The 27,048-nt window shown below is 37.4% G+C and overlaps 1 protein-coding gene and 1 long non-coding RNA gene across 11 annotated transcripts in view; both read right to left on the bottom strand.

The window, feature by feature from the left end:
• KDM6A (lysine demethylase 6A) overlaps window positions 1-27,048 on the bottom strand; it is a 191,656-nt gene that overhangs the window by 126,965 nt on the left and 37,643 nt on the right. For all 10 annotated transcript variants that reach the window (XR_004262774.1, XM_032258554.1, XM_032258555.1 and 7 more), the window contains one exon: window positions 2,615-2,723. Coding sequence is in view for 8 of the 10 variants with exons in the window: in XM_032258554.1 (XP_032114445.1) it covers window positions 2,615-2,723 (109 nt within the window). In the remaining 2 variants the exon portion in view is untranslated. The remainder of the gene's footprint in view (window positions 1-2,614; window positions 2,724-27,048) is intronic.
• On the bottom strand, window positions 1,392-2,608 carry LOC116536744. Its single transcript, XR_004262775.1, has 2 exons — window positions 1,732-2,608; window positions 1,392-1,635 (listed from the first exon to the last, which is right to left on the bottom strand). It is a non-coding gene; the product is annotated as an uncharacterized LOC116536744 (long non-coding RNA).

Genomic DNA, 27,048 nt, shown 5'->3' with positions numbered 1-27,048 from the left:
GTATTTTTGATAGAGACGGGGTTTTGCCTTGTTAGCCAGGCTGGTCTCAACTCTTGACCTCAGGTGATCCACCCACCTAGGACTCCCAAAGAGCTGGGATTAAGTCATGAGCCACAAGCCTCAAGTCTTATTAAAGTAATATATTTTGTAAGGCTATATAGCTGCCATAGTGATTCCTCTCATGGATCTAGGCAAAGTAAATTAAAAGCCTTCTGGAAGAGTCATCATTCTCGATGCTATCAAGAACATTCAAGGTCAAAATATCGACATTAACTGGAGTTTGGAAGAAGCTGATTCCCAGCCCCATAGATGACTTTGAGGGGTTCAAGAAGTCAATGGAGGAAGTAACTGCAGATGTGCTGGAAACAGCAAAAGAAACAGAAGTGGAGTCTGAGTGGATAAGAAACTGCTTCTTATAGATGAGCAAAGAAAGTCGTTTCTTTAAAAAAAAACAAAAAAAAGAGAAAGTGAGTCTCACTCTGTCATCCTGGCTTAAGTGCAGTGATGTGACCCCACCTCACCGTAGCCTCGACCTCCCAGATTCAAGTGATCCTTCCACTTCAGCCTCCAGGGTAGGTCCATGCCACCACACCCAGCTAATTTTTTTTTAAGATAATGGGGTCTCCAGGCTGGTCTCGAACTCGTGGGCTCAAGTAATCCTCCTGCCTTGGCCTTCCAAAATGCTGGAATTACAGGCGTGAACTACTTTGCCTGGCCAAAAGGAGTTTCTTGAGATGGAATCTACTCCTGATAAAGGTGCTATGAACATTGTGGAAATGATAACAATGAATTGAGAATATTATGTAAATTTAGTTAACAGAGTAGTGGCAGAGTTTGAGAGGACTGACTCCAGTTTTCAAAGAAATTCTACCGTAAGTAAAATGTTTTCAAACAGCATCACATGCTACAGAGAAACCTTTCATGAAAGAAAGGAGTCCACTGATAGGCAAAGTCCAATGTTTTCTTATTTTAACAAACCGCCACAGCCACCCCAACCTGCAGGAACCACCATCCTGATCATTCGGCAGACATCAAAACTGATGCAAGACCATCCACCAGCAAAAAGATTACAACTTGTTGAAAGCTCAGTTGGCTGTTAGCACTTTTTAGCAAGAAAGCATTTTTTAACTAAAGTATGACATTTTTTAGACATAATGCTACTGCACACTTACAGTGTAAACATAACTTTTATATGTAATAGGAAACAAAAAATTGGTTTTATTACAATATTTGCAATAAATTGCAGTGGTCTAAAACCAAACTTGCGATATCTCCCAGGTATGCCTCTATTTTTTGTACAATAGTTTCCTTTAAATAAGTTTCCATTTTTAATTAAAGATAAAATATCTAATGGAGTATTAAGTAATTATTAACACCCATTACCCTGTTGGACTGAAACCATTTTGCTAAGTCCTAACCAATGTCACATAATCTGAAAACCCATGAGGTGCCATCCATCACTTCCTTCCCCTTTTACAGATTAGACAAGATGCCAGCAATGTTTATGTATAATCTGTTAAAGATAACGCAGCTGTATATAATAGAGCTGAGGTGAGAAATAAGCCTATATTTCAAACCTCACACAATATGCCTCAGACTAAAATTGCATTTTCATTAGGAAAACATTCACTTGACCTAACACAAAAGTCGCATAATAAGCCTATATTTCAAACCTCACACAATATGCCTCAGACTAAAATTGCATTTTCATTAGGAAAACATTCACTTGACCTAACACAAAAGTCGCATGATAAAACATCAACACGAACAACTAACAATCCTTCACTTTAGCCCTGAAACTATCTGCCAGGTGTTTTGCCCTCTAAACACACTTGTTGAAAACAAGCGTAACACCTCCATCCACTCCACATCAAAATGTTTACTATCATCAAAACGTTAAAATGTTCCTGGTTATAATAATAATTTTCTTTTAATGTGGATTTTTCCTTTGGTATCGGAGGGATGGGGTTTTGGGGTGCTTTTAACTTCCTAAGTGAGTAATGGTCTGAGTTGGCAGCCCGGTACCATAAAAAAGGGCAAATCTTAGGGACTGACTACTTTTGAGTTATTTATCTCACTCATTTCTTAAAGGAAAAATATTTCAAGTAAATTTTAAAAACTGGTGTTATCCAAGGCTCATCTGTGATCATCTCTCTGTATTACTTACCTTTATCTGTAAGTTACCAGATAACACGGCTACTTACAGATCAGATTTTCATTCAAGTATTTTTGGACTAAAATGGAAATGTTTCAGGATAAAGAAAATGCTGAGTTTTTGTTACCTTTCCAAAGTATCCATCAATGTACAAATATCTGTATCAAAGTAACTTACTTTCTACTATGGGAAGGCCTTTCAAGGGCAAGGATTTTCACAAGGCAGAACAAAACTGTACTGCACATATAGGTGGTTTTCACTTTTACTGAATAGCCAAATTATTGATGATTTAGATGGAGTTATGACATTTTTCCATTTCCATCTTCTCCACTTTTCTTTCTCACTGTTTAGTATGTTCACGCACTTAGAATTTCTTAGGATAGTACTCTTGATAAAGCACAAATAATTACAATCCAACACATGTATAAATCAAACAATAATGGACAAGAAAAAAATTACCTTTTGGATAATCTTCCAATAAGAGGTTGAAGTGACCTAATTGACAAAAGAAATCAGACTCCACTTTTCCTTCAGCTTTTAAGATTAGAGATTCATAGCAGCGAACAGCCTAGAAATAAGAAAAACACAAATATGTAAGCAAAAAATAAAGCCCTAAAATACATTTCCTCCCCGAGATAATGCATATAGCCTCTATTCGATCACCTAAGTCCGTATTGAAAATTTCACTTCTATCTCAGACATATTCAATACAGCATTCTACAGAAGGAACAGCTTCCCCATGTATTTATTAAAAGAGCCACTCATTATGGTGTAAGTGCTTTTCCCATTTATACATGAAAACAATACTTGCCAAATAAGATAATGTAGGAGCATTTTGACCATTTTATTCTTAAGTTGCAAGTCTAAATTACTACTGTGGTCCCCACTGATATAAACAAAACTGCTCTCAAATATCAATAATATGCATCTTTGGGAAGAACTTTATTGAATTATTTGAGATCTCATAGAATCTCTAGAGTAATAAAAATACCTACAATTTACACTGAACTGCTTTTACTGACTTTTTGCCGGAACCTCTACCAGTTTTATTTTGCTGTTGTTGTTGTTGTTTTTTTTTTTGAGACGGAGTTTCCCTCTTGTTGCCCAGGCTGGAGTGCAATGGCGCGATCTCGGCTCACTGCAACCTCTGCCTCCTGGGTTCAGGCAATTCTCCTGCCTCAGCCTCCCGAGTAGCTGGGACTACAGGCACGCACCATCATGCCCAGCTAATTTTTGTATTTTTAGTAGAGACGGGGTTTCACCTTGTTGACCAGGATGGTCTTGATCTCTTGACCTCGTGATCCACCCGCCTCGGCCTCCCAAAGTGCTGGGATTATAGGCGTGAGCCACCGCGCCCGGCCTCTACCAGTTTTAAACTACCATATACTGCCTTTCAATGTCTTCACATGATATACTTCAAACACATTAACTTCATTTCTCATCTTACTTCCAACTCCAATACATGCATGTGCTCCCACTCTCACATTTCCTTCCCCAAAGAAAAAAATAACATTATTTTAACAATATCAATTCGTTTTTATAACACAGGAGGACTGCAGGACAAAATGAACAATGAAAAGAACATAGCTCTAGAGTCTGACCAAATTCCACTTGTCATTTGCTACAGGAGATCCTGTGGAATTTATCCTTTCTATTTTAATAACACTCAAAGAGCTGATAAAAGGAATAAAACTAGAAAACTTCTCTAAGGCTTTATCTCAATGTTCGGCACACAATAGGTACTTAGGTGTTTCTTTTCCTTCGGGGGTAATAACAAAGCTCTAATTCTCTCAAGGTTCCCAATAATTTTGTCAAAATTTCCCCCATTAACAACTAAATACTCCATAACACTGCTCTGTTAATAATGTGTCCTGGAGTCAACGAAGTAAGAAACGTGTGTGAATTCTCAAATCTCTGATATACTCCCAGGAACACTTGCAAGTTTGGTACCCACAAAGAAAGAAACTTGGCTAGTTTCTATTACAGTAAAAAACTCTTTCACTACCATTTCAAGAGCTTTGTTGAGATAAGAAAATGTGATGTGGGCCAGAGTACTCACTTTGAATGCCTTCATTTTTCCTCTCCTGTGAAATACAGAGTTTTTAATATAGAGTTTCAAAATGTATATCCTAACATTTACCTATCCTAAGCACATAAATAAATGTTCAACAAGTTTGGATAATCCATTCTAAACAAGTTGAATTCTAGGCTTAGTCTATTATCCTTAAAGCCTAAGGATTTCTAAAAGAACTTCTCTTCAGTTTCTATTCCACTCTTAGCTATATGTACCAAATCACAATCACTGAAAGCTAATCATTCTGCTTCCCTATAGTGTGAATGCTACACTTTAGTCTCAGAAATTACTATAATCTGAAGGTATGAAATTTCAAAATCCTCTTTGTCATATATAATTCTTATCTAGCAGATGGATAGAGTATAAAAATACAATTTATTACAGTGCTTTTATAATGTCAAAGAAATTTTTAACATTATTGGGATACATTACAATTCTTAATTTTACATTAAATGACTTTCCAAAGCTAACAAGAATATTGTAAATAAAGTTCTCATTATAATAATGAGCATCTTTTTTTTTTTTTTTTAAACTCTTAGGCTATTTATAAACTTTTCCTAGTCCTCTGATAGCTTCACATGGCTGATTAACATTAAATTTACAGGCAAATATGTTTTCATGGTAAAAAGGATTCAAGATACAAACACGAATTTTCTTTAATGATGTAAACAAAAAAGATGCCAATATCCTCTACTTCCTCTTATCACCCTTGATGCCACTGCCTTGATCATCAACTCCCTATCTTTTACTTCTCATAAACTAAGGAACACACCTAAAATTAATATTATACATAATGCTGATCATCATGAAATATAAAATCAGGTAAAAACTGGAATGGTTGATTTCAAATTCAGGTACCCATATACTCAGGCTTGATTAACAAATTGTTAATAATTTCCCCATAAACCCGCCGTGCACCTACAAAACTAACATGGGTGGTCAACGATGCTGACAGAGCCAAATATCAAACCAGATGAAAATGAGCAAAAGGGCAGAAGAAAGTTGCCAAGCACACTGTGTTACCACTTCATAGTGAAACTTCATGAATTAATTTGAAGTATCTGAGGTAATTCTGATATCAGATACAACCAAATATCTAACACACTTTTTAAAGAACATTTAAAGGAAAATAAACAACTTGAGATAATTTCCAACGCTCCTAATTCATACAATAATCTAGAATAAAACACAGAACTTTTATATTTTGACTCAAAAGGCTAACGATAACATAGAAGATATATAATTATTGTTTAGATTCAGAACATTCAGATAAACTTCCATAAAGCTAAAATATTTCCAGTCAATAGAATTATTTTTATTTCTTGCTTTTTTAAATTTTAAGTGTACACACGTAAAATCATCCCTGTACAGTATGTTTGGACACAAACTGCAGAGAAGAAGGACTGCAATATAAAACAGGTGCTAAGAATAGAAAGTCTATCTAGGGGGCATGTTCTCAGGATCTTCTGAGGGCTGTGTCACAGAGAAAAAAAAAAAAAAAAAAAACACGGTCTATATAGTTGGTTGACACAGAATCTTCTTTGTATTTTGTTCATTTTACTTTTCTGTATTTTTGAGATTTTTTTCATAATTAACCTATATCATTTCTATTCTTATAAAAATCATTAAAGAATTATTATGCTTTCCCCCTAGGACTCATCCTATACCTTTAGTGTAAGGACAGTCAGAAATTTGAAAGAAAATCATTTGTGGTTGCATCAGCAATCAACAGAACAATTTCTGCAATGATAAAAATATCCTATGATCTGTGCTGTCCAATACAGTAGTCATTAGACATATGTGGCTACTGAGCACTTTGAAACATGGCTAGTGCAAATAGACAACTGAATTTTTAAATAGTTTCATTTTAATATTTAAATGAACATGTGGCCAATGGCTACCACACTGGACAGTACAGACCTAGATAATTCTTAAAGCCTAAAAACAACTTTATATTCAATCCATATACTAAATATCAGGAAAGCAAAATTTCTTATGTTTATAAATGAAAAGCCTATAAAAATAATAAAATATCTTGCAGCAAGGAGGATAAAAGCAATATCCTCCACAAAAATCATTGTTACGTCCTCTAATTGTTTATAGCTGGTGGCTTGCACATCTATAATCCTTACCATCTAATAGAAAAAAACATTGAAAAGAAAAATAAACATTAATCAGTGAATACTAAAATGAGAGTAAACTAAGATCCTCCTAGCTAGGTAGAAAGCTTGGGTGTATTTTTTATTTCCATCATAGTGCCATATTCCACAACATTCAATATAGCCTGTGCTTGGTATCTGTTGTACTGTTATTATTTTAAAAATCTGCTATCCCAGAAAAGTAACATTACCATTACCCTGTATTTCTAAACATTGACACACACATAGACATGTAACTAATTTAATTTAATGTGCAGTATTAATCTTTTATAATGAACTTGGTCAGTGCCTTGTTAAAATAGGATGCTGTCAATATTTTAGAATTGTTAAATATATGCAACCTTTAAACTTTTCTTTTCTTTTTTTTTTTTTTTCAATTTAAAAGATTAACTGCAGTAGTTGGGTGACTACCAATGGTAGAAAAAATACAACCTTTTAGGTTGAATATAATAAAAACAAATATGCAGTCCTGCCCATAATTTTTATTTTTATTTTTTGAGATGGAGTTTCCCTCTTGTTATCCAGGCTGGAGTGCAATGGTGTGGTCTCTGCTCACTGCAACCTCTGTCTCCCAGGTTCAAGCAATTCTCCTGCCTCAGCCTCCCAAGTAGCTGGGATTAGAGGTGCCCACCACCATGCCCAGATCATTTTTGTATTTTTAGTAGAGACGAGGTTTCACCATATTGGCCAGGCGATTCTCAAACTCAGTGGCCTCAGGTGATCTGCCCGCCTCAGCCTCCCAAAGGGTTGGGATTACAGGCGTGAGCCACCATGCCTGTCCCTGCCCATCGTTTTTGAAAGCCAACCATACATGTAACACAATGGTTGAGCATCCAGCATCTAGCAGACTCCTCAAAATAGATTAAGGGATTTAAGCAGACAACAGGTCAATGTATCGTCCACATAAAATATGGCTATTTGGCTAGACACAATGGCTCACGCCTATAATCCCTGCACTTTGGAAGGCCAAGACAGGAGGATTCCTTGAGCCCATGAGTTCGAGACCAGCCTGGGCAACATATGGAGGCCTCATCTCTGCAAAAATTTAAAAAAAAATAGCCAGGCATGGTGGCACATGCCTATGATCCCGGCTACATGGGAAGCTGAGGTGGGAGGATGGCTTGGGCCTGGGAGGTTGAGGCTGCAGTGAGCCATGATTGCGCCACTGCACTCCAACCTGGGCAACAGAGCAAGACCCTGTCAAAGGAAAAGGAAGAGGAAGGCAGGCAATTTTAAAAGTATTCATGGCCCAAATTAATAAAGTATATTATATACATCAACAGCAATAATCTGCTCACCAAGGTCTAGTCTGACCAAATCTCTAGCATTATCAGTTCTGAATACCACATTTTAACAGGTGATCACATAAAGAGGGCTACAAGTTTGGGGAAGGATGTGGAAACTGTCATATGAAAACTATCTTAACTAAGTTTAACTGAGGAGACTCAAATGGGATTGAAGCTTTACTTATTTAAAAAGCAGTCACTTAGGAGAGAAAATTAATTGCACTTTGGGTAGTGCCAATGAATGTGTATAACTTATAAAAGCAAGTTTAATTCAGCTCATTCACAAAGTAGGAAAAATTAAACACAACAAAAATTAAATGGGCCATCATTATCATTGGCTTTTATCAATGCAAAGAAGTAAAGCTTTATTACTTCTTTATATATTACCAAGCTTTATATATTACCAAGCTTTTTTAGTGGGAGTTAGGAGATACCTTATTTTGGATACAATTTTAATTTGCACTTTTAAAAAGATTCCTTGGACTCTATGATTCTATGTATAATTCTATGAAATTTATACAATAAAAACCAAGATAAAATTAAAAATTAAAAAAGAATTATACAAGAACTATGGTTTTTAGAAGACTACAACTTTCTCAAAAGACCACTCAAAACAACACAGTTTTAAGACTTACTTAAATAAGACTATTTTAGGGAAAAAGAAAAACCCCTATATTAACCTAAAGGGGATAAATATTGCAAACATTTTTATTAAAAGCAGTGAAATATTGCCAATTATTTAATGGGTATGAAGTTCCAGTTTTACAAGGTGAAAAAGAGTTCTGGAAACCAACACTACTGAACTGTACGTTTAAAAAAGGTTGCAATGGTAAACTGCACGTTATGTATATTTTGCCATTAGTTTTTCTTTTAAGGTACTAAAGTAGTTAATATCTATAGATACTTAAAAATACTTAGTATAATACCAGTCACTCATCAATGAGCGCCTACTCCATCCTGGTCACTTTTACTGGCTGCTAGGTATCAAAAGTGAAGGCAAACTGGTTCCTACCTCCTTTATTTTTTATTTTCCTCCACATCATTTATTTTCTCCTGGATCCTCTTTTCTAACCCATCTGCCTTCCTCACTCCTCTTTCTTCCTTGGCTCTACCTTACTATCTTGATCCTTAACTAAAGATACTTTCCCAAGAGTCACTTTTGTGCCCTATAAAGAAAGGAGGGAGACGGGAAGGACAAGGAAGGAATAAGGAGGAAGACTAAGAAGGAAGAAGAAATCTTTTAACTCTAAACATACCAGACTTTTTCCACTTGGATACCCCAACATCATCTTAAATTCACCAAGCAAAAATTAAGTTTCTTGCATTGTTCAAAAATTCCCCCTCTTTAAGTTTCCTTTTCAGGAAACTAGCTGTTAACAGCACCTAGTCAAATCATTTCTTTATCCCTACACATCTAATGACTGCTGCTAAGTCTTCCCTAACACTTCTCCATATCGTTCCTCTTTTTCTTTTTACTTATCATTTCCCCAAATTCCAATGAATACCTGTACTACACCACTACTGCCACTTGTTGCTCCTTGACTGGTCTGTTTCTGCAGTCCAACTCATACCCTAAACAAACAAAACCCACTTTTCCAGCAATGCTATTTATTGTCATGCTTCCCAGCTCTTAAACTTCCAATTATTTCCTACTGCCTATAACAGTGAGTACTTGGCTCCAGTCCCAGCCTACACATCCGTATTTTTTTCTTTCACTGTTCCCCAACACAAAGCCCACTCTACTCCAACCCTACATCAAAGTCTCATCCCACTAACTTCCTATATTTTTAACAGCTTGTTATTCAGACACCCTAAAGAGGTGGAAAACTATGTAACTATAGCAGATCACTCCTGCTACTTCTGACACAGATCAGTAAAAGAATCTGTTGCAGCAATCCAGACAATATCAAGAAAAGGTGTGTCTCTACTGCACCACTACCATCATCACCACCCACTTAGTTATTAGTGTTTTCTTACTCTACATTATGTGTAAAGAGACATAATATTTAATGTATAATATTACTATTCTTCTGACCTGTTCCCAACAAATCCCTAAAAGTGTATGCATCATTAAAGTTGATATTCTTTCCAGAAAGATGTGTCATACATCAGAAGGTAATTCTTCCTGCTTGCGAGTATTCAGCAATGCCTTTGCCTGACCGCTTTTAAAACACCATAAATATGCTTAGGAATTTAAAAGGATTGAAACTACCTGAATCTAAACCATTTTTGAAATGTCAACACATTATACTTTTTTTTTGTTAATGAGGGAAGAATTACAATTCAAATAATCTTAAGTATTACTGATTTTTTGTTCTGTTTTGTTTTTGGAGACAAGGTCTCACTCTGTTACCCAGGCTGGAGTGTAGTGGCACAATCATGGCTCACGGCAGCCTTGACCTCCCAGACTCAGGTGATCCTCCCACCTCAGCACCCCCAAGTGGCTGGGACTACAGGCACATGCCACCACATCTGGCTAATTTTTGTAATTTTTGTAGAGACAGCGTTTCACCATGTTAGCCAGACTGTTGTCAAACAATCCACCTGCCTTGGTCTCCCAAAGTGCTGGGATTACAGGTGCGAAGTATTATTGATTCTTAATAACATATCTACTCCTGAACTTATATATCAAACTTGTAGGTTTTTTCTTTTTAATTTCAATTACTATTTTTGAAAATTTATTTATCACCACTTCAAAAAGGAATATATAGTAAAAAGTCTCTCTCCTAGTCCTGACCCCAGCCACCCAGTTCCCTTTCCCGGAAGCAACAAATGTTTAAAATTTCTATGTATTCAAGATTATATTGTAAAGGAAAAAAAGATTATAGCACATATACTTTTCCTACCTTATTATTAATATTTTTATAAACACTGTTTTGTAACTTGCTTCAGATTCTAGGTGTCTCAGCTATCCTTCCTCCTCCCCTTTGTTAATAGAACTCCTAAATTTAATTAGGCACGTGTTTACAGACTGAAGGCTGAGTTTCCCAGCCATCCTTGTAGGTGTGGCTTGGTGATTATATTCCGACCAATGGAATATAATGAAAAGACAGGCTCCACTTCAACCCCTCCTCTGCCTACTTGGGTAGAATCACCCAGATGCCAAGAACTTCAATTGCTCTCCTGAACTAAGTAAGAGGTAGATGCCACAGCTGAGAATGTCAGAGTGGGAAATGGAAGTCCATATTCCTGGAACAGTAGAGTTCCAGTGCAACCCAGAACTGTTTTTGAGAATTCCTAACGAGACAGATGTGTGTGTAACCCTTTCCTCGCTTAAGAACAAAAACAAAAAAAACAAAGCTGGGTGCAATGGCTCATACCTGTAATCTCAGCACTTCGGGAGGCTGAGGTGGGAGGATCACTGGAGACCAGCCTGGGCGCAACATAGGGAGACCTTTGTCTCTACAAAAACATTTTTAAAAATTACACTGGCATGGGACCTGTGGTCCCAGCTACTCAGGAGGCTGAGGTGGTAGGATCACTTGAGCCCAGGAGGTGGAGGCTGCAGTGAGCTGTGATCACGCCACTGCACCCTGGGCAACACAGTGAGACCGTGTCTCAAAACAAAACCAACAACAACAAAACAACTCCTAATGAAATAATCATTCACACACACAAAAAGGATAGAGGGAAGAAAAAAGAAACCCAGTTAATTATCACCCATAGCTAACATTTTAGAGATGATAAAGGAACTTATACATATGTTACTCTACCCTGTATCTTTCTTTCAATTAATACACATCTTTTATCAAAAGAGTCAGTAGAGGGGCCGGGCATGGTAGCTCATGCCTATAATCCCAGCACTTTGGGAGGCAGGCAGATCACCTGAGGTCAGGAGTTTGAGACCAGCCTAGCCAACACAATGAAACCCTGCCTCTACTAAAAAATACAAAAAAAAAATTAGCTGGGCATGGTGGTGGTCGCCTGTAATCCCAGCTTCTCAGGAGGCTAAGGCAGGAGAATCACTGGAACCCAGGAGGTGGAGGTTGCAATGAACTGAAATCATGCCACTGCACTCCAGCCTGGGCAACAAGAGCAAAACTCCATGTAGAAAAAAAAAAAAAAAAAAAAAAAGAGTCAGTAGAATAAAAGTTAAAGATGCCAGTCTCAATCCTCCTAGATTTTTTAGTCTCTTTGGACCTACTACTCTGCATTCATGGGATGTGGTGAATGCTAATGAGTAAACAAGTATCATTCAAGAAACCATCACTGGCACTTTAAGAACTATTCTTTTCAAATAAACTATTTAAAATACTTTGCTACTCCAAAATACTCTCACAGAATTATACTACTGAAATCAAAAACTAGGCAACTTAGTATTTAAAGTGTTGATAGCTAATATCTGAGCTCTTGATATGTACCAAGCACTATTCTAAGCAACTTACATGTACTTATTCTTTAATCCTCACCATTACTATGAAATGGGGTCTATTACAGTAATTATCCCTACTTCGCTGACAGGAAAACTGAGGCCTAAGTAAATCCTATGCTCATGGTCACAAAGCTACAAACCAGCAAAAGGTGGATTCAAACAGTATGGCTTCACAGCCTCTGAGCAGTAAAGTACTTAACTCAGGTCATGCCCAGGGACCTAAAGGCATGTGCAAGAACCACCCTCTCCATAATCAGCTTTTCCTCCTACACACTAGCTCCTCCTCCCCAATCCCGCACCAAGCAGAAAGGCAACACGTAAAATCCCAGCTCTCACAAACCATTCCTAGATTTACCCTCAGTTCTCTACCATATTTTCTCACCCCTCTTTATTTTAAATCATTATAAAAAGCAATTACCATTACAAAAAGTTAAAAATAGACATAAACACATCCAAAACAAAAGTAACACAACCAAAAACTAAGTTCTCATATTCGACACCTGTGACAGAAAAATAAAACTACTACACACACACACACACACACACACACGTACGTATGTACGTACGTACGTATAAAATAATATGCCAGTTCAGACTAACTGTGGTATGTATCTAGAAAATGTTAAACAGCTTTATTCCACTTCTTTGCAGCTTTGGAAAGACAACTCCTTAGTTTACCTTGTTGATTTTTCTCTTTAGTATTTTTGGCAAAGAAATTACAAATACAGCTGCAACAAAGCAAACTAAGCTGTACTGTCTCAACAGTCAACAGTTGCTAGTTTACTACTAACTCCAAAACTTTCATCTGATGCATACAACCACACGAATTAATGGATTCTATATTCACATTCACACAAACATTCACACATGGTATACATTAAATAGAAAGAAGCTGTACTAACACAACAGCTAAGTCATTTTCCAAATTTTTTTGTAGCATCCTAAATGTAACACTGTAAAGATGGGATATATTCAAGTACATTATAAAGTCTCCTTACTCAATCCTAGATTTTTCAGTCTCTTTGGACCTACTACTTTGCATTCATGGGATATGGTACATACGACTTAAGCCTTAAGTGATCTTTAAAATACTGTATATTTTAAAATTTGGAGCCAAGGACAGAATGAGAGATAATTTCAGTTCAGAATGATCCTGTTATTTTCCATATGAAAAAGTTGGCATGATCAGGCACGGTAGCTCACTCCTGTAATCCCAGCACTTAGGGAGGCCAAGCTGGGCAGATCATGAAGTCAGGAGTTCAAGACCAGCCTGGCCAATATGGTGAAACCTCGTCCCTGCTAAAAATACAAAAATTGGCCAGGCGTGGTGGCGCGCGCCTGTAGTCCCAGCTACTCGGGAGGCTGAGGCAGAAGAATCGCTTGAATCCGGGAGCCAGAGGTTGCAGTGAGCTAAGATCGTGCCACTGCACTCTAGCCTGGGCGACAGAGCAAGACTCTGTTTAAAAAATAAATAAATAAATAAAGTTGGCATTATAACCCTTTATTTTAAAATTTAATTCGCTTGTGCTACTCCACAGGTTCTATTATTTACCTAGAAGTTGATGGAAACAGTCTTACATCATTCTGCCTGTCATTTAAGCTTTATATATTTAATTCAAAATTCCAAAAAGATACTTGTATAAAGGAAAGCCTGCCTGCAGCAAAATTATGTATACCATATCTGTATGAAGGTAAAAGACAAATTATTCTGCTTGCTGTATCCTGGTCAAATATGTAGCTTAAATTAATATATTTGGTAGCAAAGTATGTATTCCTTTGCCTTATACACAGTTTTAAATAAATGCACATAAAAAGGAAGAAGAAAGCACTTCATCGGATTGCATGAAAAGGTAGAAGAGAGAGTTTATGAGCATGAGCTCCACTGAAAATATATATTGAATGCCACAACTTCTAATAGGTAGGCACTTAAGATTTATTTCTTGAACATATGAAACACCTTAAATCTAGAGAAACTGCAACATAATAAAGGACCCTCCCCCAAAATAGTAAGTGCCTTAAAAATTTTTTTTTTAATAAGCCTGAATATACCCTTTCAGACTCTATATAGATATGCAAAGAGTAAAAATCGTTGTTGTTGTTTTTTCTTTGAAAGGTCTCGCTTTGTCACCTAGGCTAGGGTGCAGAGGCACACCAAAATGTTCACTGCAGCCTCCACCTCCTGGGCTCAAGTGATCCTACTGCTTCAGCCACCCAATTAGCTGGAACTACACATGCACCACCATGCCCGGCTAACTTCTGTATTTTCTGTAGAGACAAGGTTTCATCATGTTGCCCAGGCTGGTCTCAAACTCCTGAGTTCAAGTGACTTACCTGCCTCGGCCTCCCAAAGTGGTAGGATTACAAGCGTGAGCCACTGCACCCGGATTAGTACAAATCTTCATATGCAATTTTATAGTTTTATAAAATTTTTCTTTGATTCAATATAGTTTATCCTATCAAAACATATAAATCTCAAAATTAACATCTGCATAGCATTTTACTGAACTGTTAAACTATAACTTGTTTCTGTTGAAGAGTATCTGATTGTTAACCAAGTTTATGCTATTATTTCCCTAAGAGCAAATTTTGACAAATTTATATTTCTTAAGTTCCTCACAGTCAAATTAAAAGCACAATTTAAGCTGCTAAGCCAACCAGAAAAGCTGAACCAATATAACCTTCCCCCAGCAATGCTTGTTTTCGTTACTTTTTCCCTAATATTTACTAGTTAAGTTTATTACTTCTTTCATGAATTATCAACCTGTCCATACATTGTACACAGTTCTCGGTATACTATATCATAAATAGTTCTTTCCTAAATGAGCTGTCTGGTGCTATTTATATATAAAGGATTTCTATATATAATGTTAGAGAATATTTTTTCCCACTTTGCATTTACCTTTGACTTCTTTATAGAGTTTTTGATGTAAAAGTTCCCCTATTTTCTCAAAACCAACCACCATTTCCTTTACAGTACGTAAGCCCGGTACAGAATTAGAAAATCCCCAGAACCTGGCCTGATGTAAACACTTACCAATATTTTCTTCTACTGTAAAGCAAGGACCTTATTGCATTTTTCTTCCCTATGCAATGCTGTACTGGGCAAGTATGAGTCAACATCTTTAATTCCCCCCTTCTCTCATGAACTAAAAAACTTAACCATGCACACACAGCTCTGTTTCTGGGACTTATAATTCTACAACCAAATATCTCCGACTACTTTGGAGAACTTTGGTTGTAGAATATAAGTTCTGGTAATGGGTAATAGGAGTGCCAAGACAGGGATAGCTTTAACCGCTAGGGCTACTAGGCATAAAACAGTCAGGATACCAGGGGCAGCCAAAGTCTCTCAAACAGAGCCCTTGTAATATGTACCAATCTTAAGAGCCCTCAAGAAATTATCTCAGTAATTAGTACTATCAATTTTCGATGTATGCCATAAAATGAAAAGAGTTAAGAAAGGCTTCCACTTCTGGACAACCACTGAAATCTTGTGCTGAAAACTAAAGATGTCAGATAAAACACAATGACAGGCAACCAACACAAAGTTCTTAAGTCCTAGCAAAAAATTTACAAAAAGTGGACTTTGCGGACAGTCAGGGGAACCAGAACTAAGAAAAGCAGAGACAGAGAGAATATCAAAGGGACTTTTTGTATGGATTTTGAAAGCCTGTGTGAACCTGAGTGTTAGGTTTAGGGGTCTCATTCAGGGACAGAACACAAGGCCTGAAGGTCACCTAAGAAGAGGAGTCAAATAAAACACCCGCCCAGTGCACTGAGCCTCAATGAGCAAACACCTTCAATCTAAGTATAAACTAAAATGTAATAATAAAACAAAATTTTTAATGTTATTTTAAAACTATTCTTGAAGGACAAAGAAAACTGCCAATTCCATGATGGCAATGAGTGGAAAAAAAAATATGAGTATTTACAGCTGTAAGCCTGAATTCGTCTGACCTAGGTAGAACACAAACTTCAGATAAGAATTTAACTAAAGATGGTCTTCAACTAATAACAATACATAGTATAGCCAAAATCAAACACAGTACTATCACATTCCTGGTCTAAAAGAAATCCTACCTCCAACCAAAAAACCGCTTCATATTCAAGAACTCACCATACCTGGTGGGGTGAGGGGGAGTAGGGCAGAGCAAAGAAGGTAATAAGTATGTAGATATATTTAAATGAATATTATTTAATGCAATATTTTAATCACAACAAATGTAAATAGAATAAATATGCTAAGAAAAAGACTTTCAACAAAATTTTTTAATCCAGATTTATTCAGTTTAGACACACCTAAAATATAGCATAGAAAGATTTAAACAAAAAAGACAGAAAAATACCACAAACATAATTAAAAGAAAGTTGGCATTGTACCAGATACCATGAGTCACAATAAAGACACAGAAATATGCTTACATAAATTTAATGTTTTTTTAAGAAAACAACAACAACAAATGCTTACGTAAATTTAATGTTTTCTAAGAAAAAAAGACAATAGAAATAAAGAAAGCTGGTGCATGAATACATATATTTAGCAATAAAGAGCTCAGAAACAGAACTTACACGTGTGGAAACCTGTAATGAGACTGGCAAACAATAACCTAACAAAAAAATGGTGGCGAGCCAGCAAGTTATTTCTAACAGGAGGAAAATAAAATAAAAAATAACGCAGACTCCTGTATCTACATATAAAGGCCCTAACATTAAGCTATATAAATCCTTAAGAAGAAAACACAGAAAAATGGCTTTGACATCAGAACACCATGAGATTTCTTTAAAATTAGACAAAAAGTACAAGTCATTAAAAAAGGGTGATAGACTAATTCAACTATGTCAACACTCAGAATTTATTAAAAAAAAAATAAGTATAAAGGCAAGCCACAACTGAGAAAATATACTTTCAACACATGTAGTGACAAAGCACTCACATTCGGAACATATAAGGAACTCCTAAAAATCAAATTTTTAAATTTGTATTTAAAAATACTAATGAGGAAAATCTAGGCCCGGTGGGGCGGTTCATGCCTATAATCCCAACACTCTGGGAAGCTGAGGCAGGCAGATCACTTGAGGTCAGGAGAACAGCCTGGCCAACACGGTGAAACCCTGTCTCTACTAAAAATACAAAAATTAGCCAGGCACGGTGGCATGTACCTGTAATCCCAGATACTCAGGAGACTGAGGATAATCACTTGAACCTAGGAGGCAGAGCTTGCAATGTGCTGAGATCGTGCCACTGCACTCCAGCATGTGCGACAAAGCAAGACTTCATCTCAAAAAAAAAGAAAGAAAAAAGAAAATTTGATCTGCCATTGTGATCCATAAATGGCAAGAATGAGTAACAAAGCAAAACACAAATTCTTCACTGATTAATAAAAGATCAAAGGACAAATAGTTGCATTACGCATTTGGATACTCCGTAAGGGCCCGTGTCTATTTAAACCACTAGGTGGTAGCCCTGCTCCAGTCTATCACAACTATGAATTTTTCCAATGACTAGGAAGGTTTTTCATTTAGGAAGTGAAATCAGGGTAAAAATAATAAGGTATTGGGTAAATTTAAGTATCTCTCATTATTAGTGGCTCTTTTAACAATGTGCTCCACTAATTTGAAAAGGCTCTTCTGAAAAACCAGTCCTAAAATCATATTTTACCAAAAATCTGAATTTAAAAAGAGAATTGTCAATAACTACTCACAACACTACTCAAATACTGTCATATAAAATATGAAATCTGACCATCCAAAGTACCATTTCAACTTAGCTTGAATCTCTAAGCTTCTATTCGAATTTTTATTTTAAGCCAGTGAACTATATACCAAACCACTAGTATCAGAAGAAACCTTAAACCCAGCATTCTCTATACAAGGCATGCATTTGAATTACTGAAGTGATATTCTTGGCATCTCAATCTTCTGCTCTATAAGGCATTACAAGATTAAAAATTCTTAAATCGTTGGACTTCTGCTTCAGGCCAAGATGCAGTAAAAGGGACCCTACTCCTGAATATAACAATTAAATAACTAGAGAAACATGAAACAAAGGATCTCAGACACTGAATATCAGAACACATGACAGCAAACAGAAAATAATGAATGTGAGCTTTAAAATCACCCCAAGCTTACTGCCTAAAGAAACTTTTCAGGCCACAGCACATGTATGAGGAAACTTCTTGGAGGAATCAATACAAGCTGAAATAAAATAGGATAATATCCTTATAGTTAATAAATGGGAGGAGAAGACGGGTCTGTCAACCTACAATCCTATTTTTTTCCTTCTAAATGCCAACTGACACCATACAACCTACAATTCTATACCCAGCAAAAATATCTTCCATAAATTAAGATGAAAGTATACTTTTTCAGATATACAAAAGCTGAAAAAATTCATCACCAGCAGACCTACAGTCTAAGAAATGTCAAAAGAAATTCTCGGGCAGAAAGAAAATTATACCAAATGGAAATCTTGATCTACACAACAAAATAAAGAGTACCTGAAATGGTAGCTTATGGGTAATTTTAAGACATTTTTCTCAATTGTTAAAGTCTCCTTAAAACACAACTGACCCAGGAACTCTATCCCCAAATACTCTCCTGTAACTAGCAATTGAGTTTAGCAAGGACATATGCTACAAAGTCCACATACAAAAATAAATTACATTTCTATAAACTAACTGGAAGCAACTGGAAGCAACATTTTTATTATCACTTATAATAGATCCAAAATATGAAACATAAAATATGTGCAGCAGAATCTGTATATGCTAGAAGAACTAAAAAACCCTGGGGAAAAGAGTCAAAGAAGTCCTAAATAAGTGCAGAGAGATATTGTGTTCATGAAATTGGGAGACTCAATAGCATTAAGATGAGAAGTCTTCCAAGTGATGCATAGATTTAATGAAATTTCAAATTTCCAACAAGATATTTTTGTAGATACAGATGACTGTAAAATGTACATGGAAAGGCAAAGAAACTAGAACAAAACAATCTTGAAAAATAATAAGGTCAGAGAATTCACATGTCCTAACAGAGTTTTGCTCTGTTGCCCAGACTGGAGTGCAGTAGTATGATTTCAGCTCACCGCAACCTCTGCCTCCCGGGTTCAACCGATTCTCCTGCCTTGGCCTCTCCAGTAGCTGGGATTGCAGACGCCCAACCACCACATCCAGCTAATTTTTGTATTTTTAGTAGAAATGGGGTTTCACCATGTTGGCACAGGCTGGACTCAAAACTCCTAACCTCAAGTGATCTGCCAGTCTCTGCCTCCCAAAGTGCTGGGATTACAGGTGTGAGCCACCATGCCTGGCCCACATGTCCTAATTTTAAGATCTATTATAAAACTACAGAAATCAATTAAAACCAGATAATGGTTAAAACCTCATAATGAGGTACCACTACGTTATCTGTATGAACAGCTACAATTTTCAAGCAGTGACAATACCAAGTATTAATGAGGATCTGGAACACATGGAACTCTCATATCTCATACATTGCTGGTGAGAATATAAAATGTAACATATTTTTTTACGCTGAACTATATGCATGTACTAACTACTTTGCTAACATTTAAAGAAAAGACTAACTGCAACTCACAGAAGAAGAAACATTAATGTCCAGTAAATAAGAGGGAGGGAAGGCAGCCCTGTAAGTGTATTTTAAAATGCAATGATGGCTGGGCTCGGTGGCTCACACCTGTAATTCCAACACTTTGGGAGGCTGAGGTGGGCGGATCACGAGGTCAGGAGTTCCAGACCAGCCTGGCCAACATGGTGAAACCTCATCTCTACTAAAAATGCAAAAAGTTAGATGGGCGTGGTGGCACACGCTTGTAATCCCAGCTACTCAGGAGGCTGAGGCAGGAAAATCACTTGAACCCAGGAGGTGGAGGTTGCAGTGAACTAAGATCACGCCACTGCACTCCAGCCTGGATGACACAGCAAGATTCTCTGTTTGTTTGTTTGTTTTAAAATGGACAAAAGACATGAACAGACATTTTACTGAAGAAAATATACAGATGGCAAATAAGCACATGAAAAGACGTCCAAATTAATCCACTATTAGAGAAACACAAATTAAAATCACAATGAGGCCAGGCACGGTGGCTCATGCCTGTAATCCTAGCACTTTGGGAGGCCAAGGCAGGTGGATCACCTGAGGTCAGGAGTTCGAGACCAGCCTGGTCAACATGGCAAAACCTGGTCTCTACTAAAAATACAAAAATTACCTGGGCATGTTGGTGCACACCTGTAGTCCCAGCTACTAGGGGAGGCTGAGGCAGAACTGCTTAAACCTGGAAGGCAGAAGGTACAGTGAGCCAAGATCATGGTGGGATGTACAGGACTACATGCCTGTAGTCCCAGCTACTCTGGAGGCTGAGGCAGGAGAATTGCTTGAACCTGGGAGGTGGAGGTTGCAGTGAACCGAGATTGTGCCGTTGCACTCCAGCCTGGAGCCTGGACAACAGAGTGAGCCACTGTCTCAAAAAAGAAAAAGAAAAGAAATATACTGAAATGAATTTAAATGAAAACACTACGTAGCAAAATCTGTGGAATGAAACTAAAGGAGTGATTTAATAAATGGAAAAAAGACAAGCCTCCCATTCAGAAGACTCCCAAATAATGTATACAGATATTCCAGCCCTCAAGGAGGGAGAGTGTAATTTTTGATAACATGAAAATGTTACCTAACTTCCGTGATCTTCCTCTAAAAAACTCACAACCCCGGTCTAATCATCATCAGAACATCAGACCTATAGAGCAATAGAGGAGTATCCAATATACCTGACCAGTATTCCTCAAAACTAAGATATCAAAAACAAGGAAAGTCTGAGAAAATGTCAGCCAAGAAGAGCCTAGAGACATGACAACTAAACGTAATGTAGTATCCTGGGTGAGATCCTGGAACAGTAAAAACTAAGGAAACCTAAATAAACTATGGACTTTAAGCTAATAATAAAGTATCAATATTGGTTCATTAATAGTAACAAATAGATCATACTAATATAAGATGTTAATAATAAGGTAAACTGGGTGCAGGAATGCTCTTTTTTTCTATAAATCTAAAACTGTTGCAAAAGTAAAGCATATTTTAAAAATTATACTTCACCTAGGAAAACTTCAATCCTCCCTTCCTTTTTATGATCTTTCAGAACATTTATTTGTACTGTTCATGACATACAACTATAACGTTTTTAAGAGTTACATCATGGCAAAGATCATGAACTACACATGTAAACTGTAAACTTGTAAATATGTAAAATTTGTAAACAGGAAAAATGTAAACATGTAAACTGCCACTTCCTCTCCCACTTTCACCTAAATATACAGCCTGCTTCCTAGTAAGCAAATAAAGTTTAAATGGCTAAATCAGGAATCTGAGACACCTTTCAACTGATTTCCTTACAAATTATTCTTATTAGTTCAAACTGGTAATTCTTCAACTACATAAAAACTGTATTGTTATACAACATAATCAAAATGAGATTTGACTTATACAAAGTCAAACTGGAGTCCACATGTATTCTCCTAGAATTTTCACTATGGAAAAATTTGTAAATTTCTATAATTTAGAAATGCCTGATAAAACATTCTCATTCTTCTCATATTTTGACAACCCTACGCCCAAATACTGACAAGCAATGCTAACGCCCATATTTACCTTCACAACCATACTGATTCCAAGCAAAACCACTTTTAGTAGCAAATTGCATAACCCAAAAGAGATAATGTACAAAATAGAAGAGTTTCATACAAGTTCTAACAGAAAAAACCTATCGGTGAATGAAGTCAAGTAGCACATAGTAGTAAAGGCATGTCAAAAGAAACCTGAGCTGTCATAACATTAATCAAGTGATTTATTATGATAAAATGCCATCTATCATATTGATGCCACTTTCAATTTTTGTACTGGCTTTAGTTCAGTTTATATTTAATTTATACATTACATTTATAAAACTGTTTTCTAGTAGTAGAAATAATACACATAAGGAGTTTATTCAGATATGTTTGAACAAGCCAACATAGTTTCTGGAAGAAAGTTTTTTTACCATGACATTTTCCTTGGTATAAGACGCTGTAAAGTCATAAAAGGAAAGCCATTACATTCACTCAAGAATATGTCCAGTTGTGCTTTAGGTTTCACACTTTAATATCTTTAGCTTTAAACGTAACTTTACATGTAATTTTAAAGACAAACTTTAAGAATTGCAAGAATACATTACTTTTACTTAACTAGACATTAGTAACTAAACTAAAAGCTTTAAAACTCAAATTAAAAATAAAACCCCAATAAACGATTTAAAACTCAGATTAAAAATAAAACTTAACAAACCTCAGTTTAAGTTCCAGCTCCACCATCTGGTAACTGTGAGATCTTAGTAAAGCCACTTAAAACCCTCTGAACCTTAGTTTCCTCATATGTAAAATAAGAATACTATCTCTTTTGCCTATGTCACATAAGCAAGCACAGGAGAAGTAAAACCTACCCACATTGCCAGTATGTTTTCTATTCCTTCTGGACAGAAAAGATCAACTCATATAAACAGTTCACTTCAGAAAAAGACGAAAATATAACAATCTTGTCATCATTTTTAAATGAAAAAGAATTTAACCTACGTTTGAACTACACAGATACAATACATCGAACATTACTGAGGAAATACAAAAAGGAATAAAAGATTCACGCTCACTCAAGGTATGTGTGTGTTGCAGGGTGGGGACGCTTAAAGAGACAATTCTACCGTGCTATCACAAATATGATAGAGAAAATATAACCGGGCGTAGTGGCTCACACCTATAATCCCAGCACTTTGGGGAGTCAGGAGTTTGAGAACAGCCTAGCAATCATGGTGAAACCTTGTCTCTACTAAAAATACAAATATTGGCCAGGCGTGGTGGTGCGTGCCTGTAATTCCAGCTACTAGGGAGGCTAAGGCAGGACAATTGCTTGAACCCGGGAGGCGGAGGTTGCAGTGTGCTGAGATGGCGCCACTGCACTCAAACCTGGACACAACAGAGCAAGAGTTCGTCTCCAAAAAAAAAAAAAAAAAAAAAAAAAAAATCAAGAGAATGTATAGTACTATAAAAACCATAAATACCTGACTAACTAGGTAGTCAAACTGCTTTAAAGATGTAAAGCAATTTAAATGTAACCTGCAAGCAGTGCAATAATTCCTTGCTGGGCACCTATTATGTGGCAGACACTGTGCTTGGTAGGTATACCAGATTCATAAGTAAGTATAGACAAACCCTTTCCTCACAGAAACAGCAATCATGCAGGAAAGACAAAATTCTAAAATGGAAAGACGGGCCGGGCACCATAGCTCATGAGCCTATAATCCCAACACTTTGGGGAGGCTAAGGCAGGAGGATCGCTTGTGCCCAGGAGTTGGAGATCAGCCTGAGCAAGACAGTGGGACCCTGTCCCTACAAAAAATTTAAAAATTAGTCAGTGTGGTGGTGTGCACCTGTAGTCTCAGCTACTAGGAAGGCTGAGGTGAGACGATTGCTTGAGCGTAGGCTACGTTGAGCCTGCAGTGAGCCATGATTACACCACTGTACTCCAGCCTAGGTGACAGTGAGACCCTGTCTCTAAATAAAAAGTAATTTAAAAAAAATTTTAGGCCGGGCGCGGTGGCTCAAGCCTGTAATCCCAGCACTGTGGGAGGCCGAGGCGGGTGGATCACGAGGTCAAGAGATCGAGACCATCCTGGTCAACATGGTGAAACCCCGTCTCTACTAAAAATACAAAAAATTAGCTGAGCATGGTGGCGCGTGCCTGTAGTCCCAGCTGCTCAGGAGGCTGAGGCAGGAGAATTGCCTGAACCCAGGAGGCGGAGGTTGCGGTGAGCCGAGATCGCGCCATTGCACTCCAGCCTGGGTAACAACAGCGAAACTCCGTCTCAAAAAAAAAAAAAAAAAAAAAAAAAAAAAAAAAAAAATTTTAAAAGGTTGGCCGGGCGCGGTGGCTCACGCCTGTAATCCCAGCACTTTGGGAGGCCAAGGCAGGCAGATCACGAGGTCCAGAGTTCAAGACTAACCTGACCAACATGGTGAAACCCCGTCTCTACTAAAAATACACAAATTAGCCAGGCATGGTGGCTTGCACCTGTAATCTCAGCTACTCAGGAGGCTGAGGCAGGAGAATCACTTGAACCTGGGTGGCGGAGGTTGCAGTGAGCCAAGATCAAGCTACTGTACTCCAGCCTGGGTGACGGGGCAAGACTCAGTTTCAAAAAAAAAAAAAAACACACACACACACACATATATAAAGGCATGACACTACAGAGAAAATATGGTATACTACTAAAGTATACGGCAGCAAGGGACGGGCAGCCTAAGGAAACATACATTAGCAAGAAAAAAGTTTCACTTTTCCTTTAACTTTCTCATCCTTTCCTCTTTTAAACAGTAAAGGCAGCCAAAGCATTGGGGGGAATCTAATTCAAAAAGTTAGTTCAGTGTTGATAAGTAAATTTTGTGTGTGTGTGTGTGTGTGTGTGTGTGTGTGTGTGTGTCTCTCTCTCTCTCTCTCTCTCTCCCCCCCCCTTCCTCCCTCTCCCTCTTCCCTCAAACATTACTATGAAATCTATCCTTTTGACACAGTATAGTCATAAGGGCACAAGTATTCCTCCTCACAGAAGAATACTATTTCTACCCTGCCTGGTCAACGATGAACATTGTCCCAGCACTTTGGGAGGTCGAGGTGGGGGGATCATGAGGTCAGAAGACCAAGATCATCCTGGCTAACAGGGTGAAACCCCGGAAATCCCATCTCCACTAAAATTACAAAAATTAGCTGGGCATGGTGGCACGCACCTGTAGTCCCAGCTACTCGGGAGGCTGAAGCAGGAGAATCGCTTGAACCCAGGAGGCAGAGGTTACAGTGAGTCGAGATCATGCCCCTGCACTCCCGCATGGGCGACAGAGCAAGACCCTCTCAAAAAAAAAAGAAAAGAAAGAACAACAAAAAGTTATGTCAATGTGGTCTTTCTCTCTAAAAATTGTATTGCACTGTACTCACCCTTCTTCTTGTGATAAACTTCAGTTTATGGTTTTTTCTTTCCTTATTAAGAACTTTCTCCTATTCATTTAAAGGAAGCACTTTACGGCTTCTCTTTGTCATATCCAAATTGTGAGCATCACTTCTCTTGTGTTTTGGGGTCATTATTAAGTCAAATAAGGGTTACTTGAACACAAGCACTTTGATATCACAACAGTCTATCTGGTAACTCAGACGACTACTAAGTGGACTAACAGTGGGCAGTGTAAACAGTGTAGATACACTGGACAAAGGGATAATTCATGTCCTAGGCAGGACAGTGCGAGATTTCATCATGCTACTCAGAAAAGGGTGCAATCTAAAACTTATGAGTTTCTGGAACTTTCCATTTAATATTTTCAGACTGCAGTTAACCACAGGTCAACTGAAACCACACAAAGTGAAACCATGGATAAGAGGGTACTACTCTGTTACAAAGCAGATTAGCTTCACCGCTCTTCTACGATAAAAGGTTTTTTCATGACAGCAGATATTTCTTATCTCCAACAGTGAGAATACAGATCCAAGGCCAGCCACTGGTGTACAATACCAGAGGGTGATGAACACAAGCAATAAATTGGGCTGGCTCTCAGAATTGGAGAAATGTTACTTTTTATACCATTGTAACAGAGGGATGTCATTTTTAGCTACAATACTTAAACGTTTTCCAAAACTACAGTTTGTGCCCTTTCCATTCCTGTTTATTTAAAGAGAAGTGGCAACATAAGCTTATGACCAGCAACATAAAAGAAGATTAAAATAAATAGCCATTTTTCTACATATCCACCATATTATCACCACTCACAGAATATTCATATTAAGCAAATAACTAATGGCAAGAAAAAACCTTAGAGCTAGGGTCAATGCTCAGGAAACATCCACAATGTACAACTGTCTAAAGCAGTTGTCTAGATTCTAAAAAAGCCTAGCCAGCTCCAAATGTTTCTATCAACACAGAATGTAAGTAAATGTAGTAGTACAGACTATCATAACTAGGTTTACCATTATGGGTCAAGAATTAACTCAAGAAAATAGTGTAAGACAGTGGCTGTATCACTTTTTAGCCACAAAATGCTCTCATTTCAGACATACTCTCACAAGAGTATCCAGTATTATGCTCAATTCTAAGCTAGCTCTGCTAATGCCACCCACTTAGTCCAACCACTCAAAGTATACCAGATGTAAACAAGGGTGCTATTATAAAGAAAACTTTGAATTACATCTGGTTCTTTTCTAAAAGTAACTTACAAAAACTGGTACTTTCATGAGTTTAGTCTGTCCACAGTCTCACAGCTACTAAGTGTCAAAGTCTAGGGACAGGGTCGGGGAACACATGAAAAAGAACGAATACCTAGAACCCACAACCTAATAGTAACATCTTTCTTATGATTGACTCCTGACACAATGCTCTTCCTGGAATCATTTCCTTTATCTACCTAAAAAACTTATCTAAGACATAAAGAACTTCTGCATTAACATATATGAGACATCATTCTAACATAACCTATTCTTGTTTACCAAGTAGATTATCAGAATTGTTAATTATTAACAACAGTTACTGACTGCTAAGTATTATGCACTTTACATACCATAGCTCATTTAATTGACACAAACCTATGAGGTAAGTACAGATAACCCTTGAACAATGAGGCGGTTAGGGGCGCTGACCCCCCGAAGCACAGCTGAAAATTTACATATAACTTTTGATTCCCCCAAAACATAACTACTTATAGCCCACTGTTAACCAGAAATCTTACCAATAATATAAACAGTTAACACGGCCCGGCACGGTGGCTCATGCCTGTAATCCCAACACTCTGGGAGGCGAAGGCGGGCGAATCACCTGAGGTCATGAGTTCGAGACCAGCCTGACCAACATGGAAAAACCCCGTCTCTACTGAAAATACAAAATTAGCCGAGCGGGAGGTTGAGGCAGGAGAATCGCCTGAACCCAGGAGGTA

Source organism: Sapajus apella, unplaced genomic scaffold (assembly GCF_009761245.1).
Source record: "Sapajus apella isolate SASKATOON/1434 unplaced genomic scaffold, GSC_monkey_1.0 scaffold103, whole genome shotgun sequence".
NCBI classification, from domain to species: Eukaryota; Metazoa; Chordata; class Mammalia; order Primates; family Cebidae; genus Sapajus; species Sapajus apella.
Note: the sequence above shows the minus strand (reverse complement) of the source record. Positions and strands in the feature narration are given on the sequence as shown.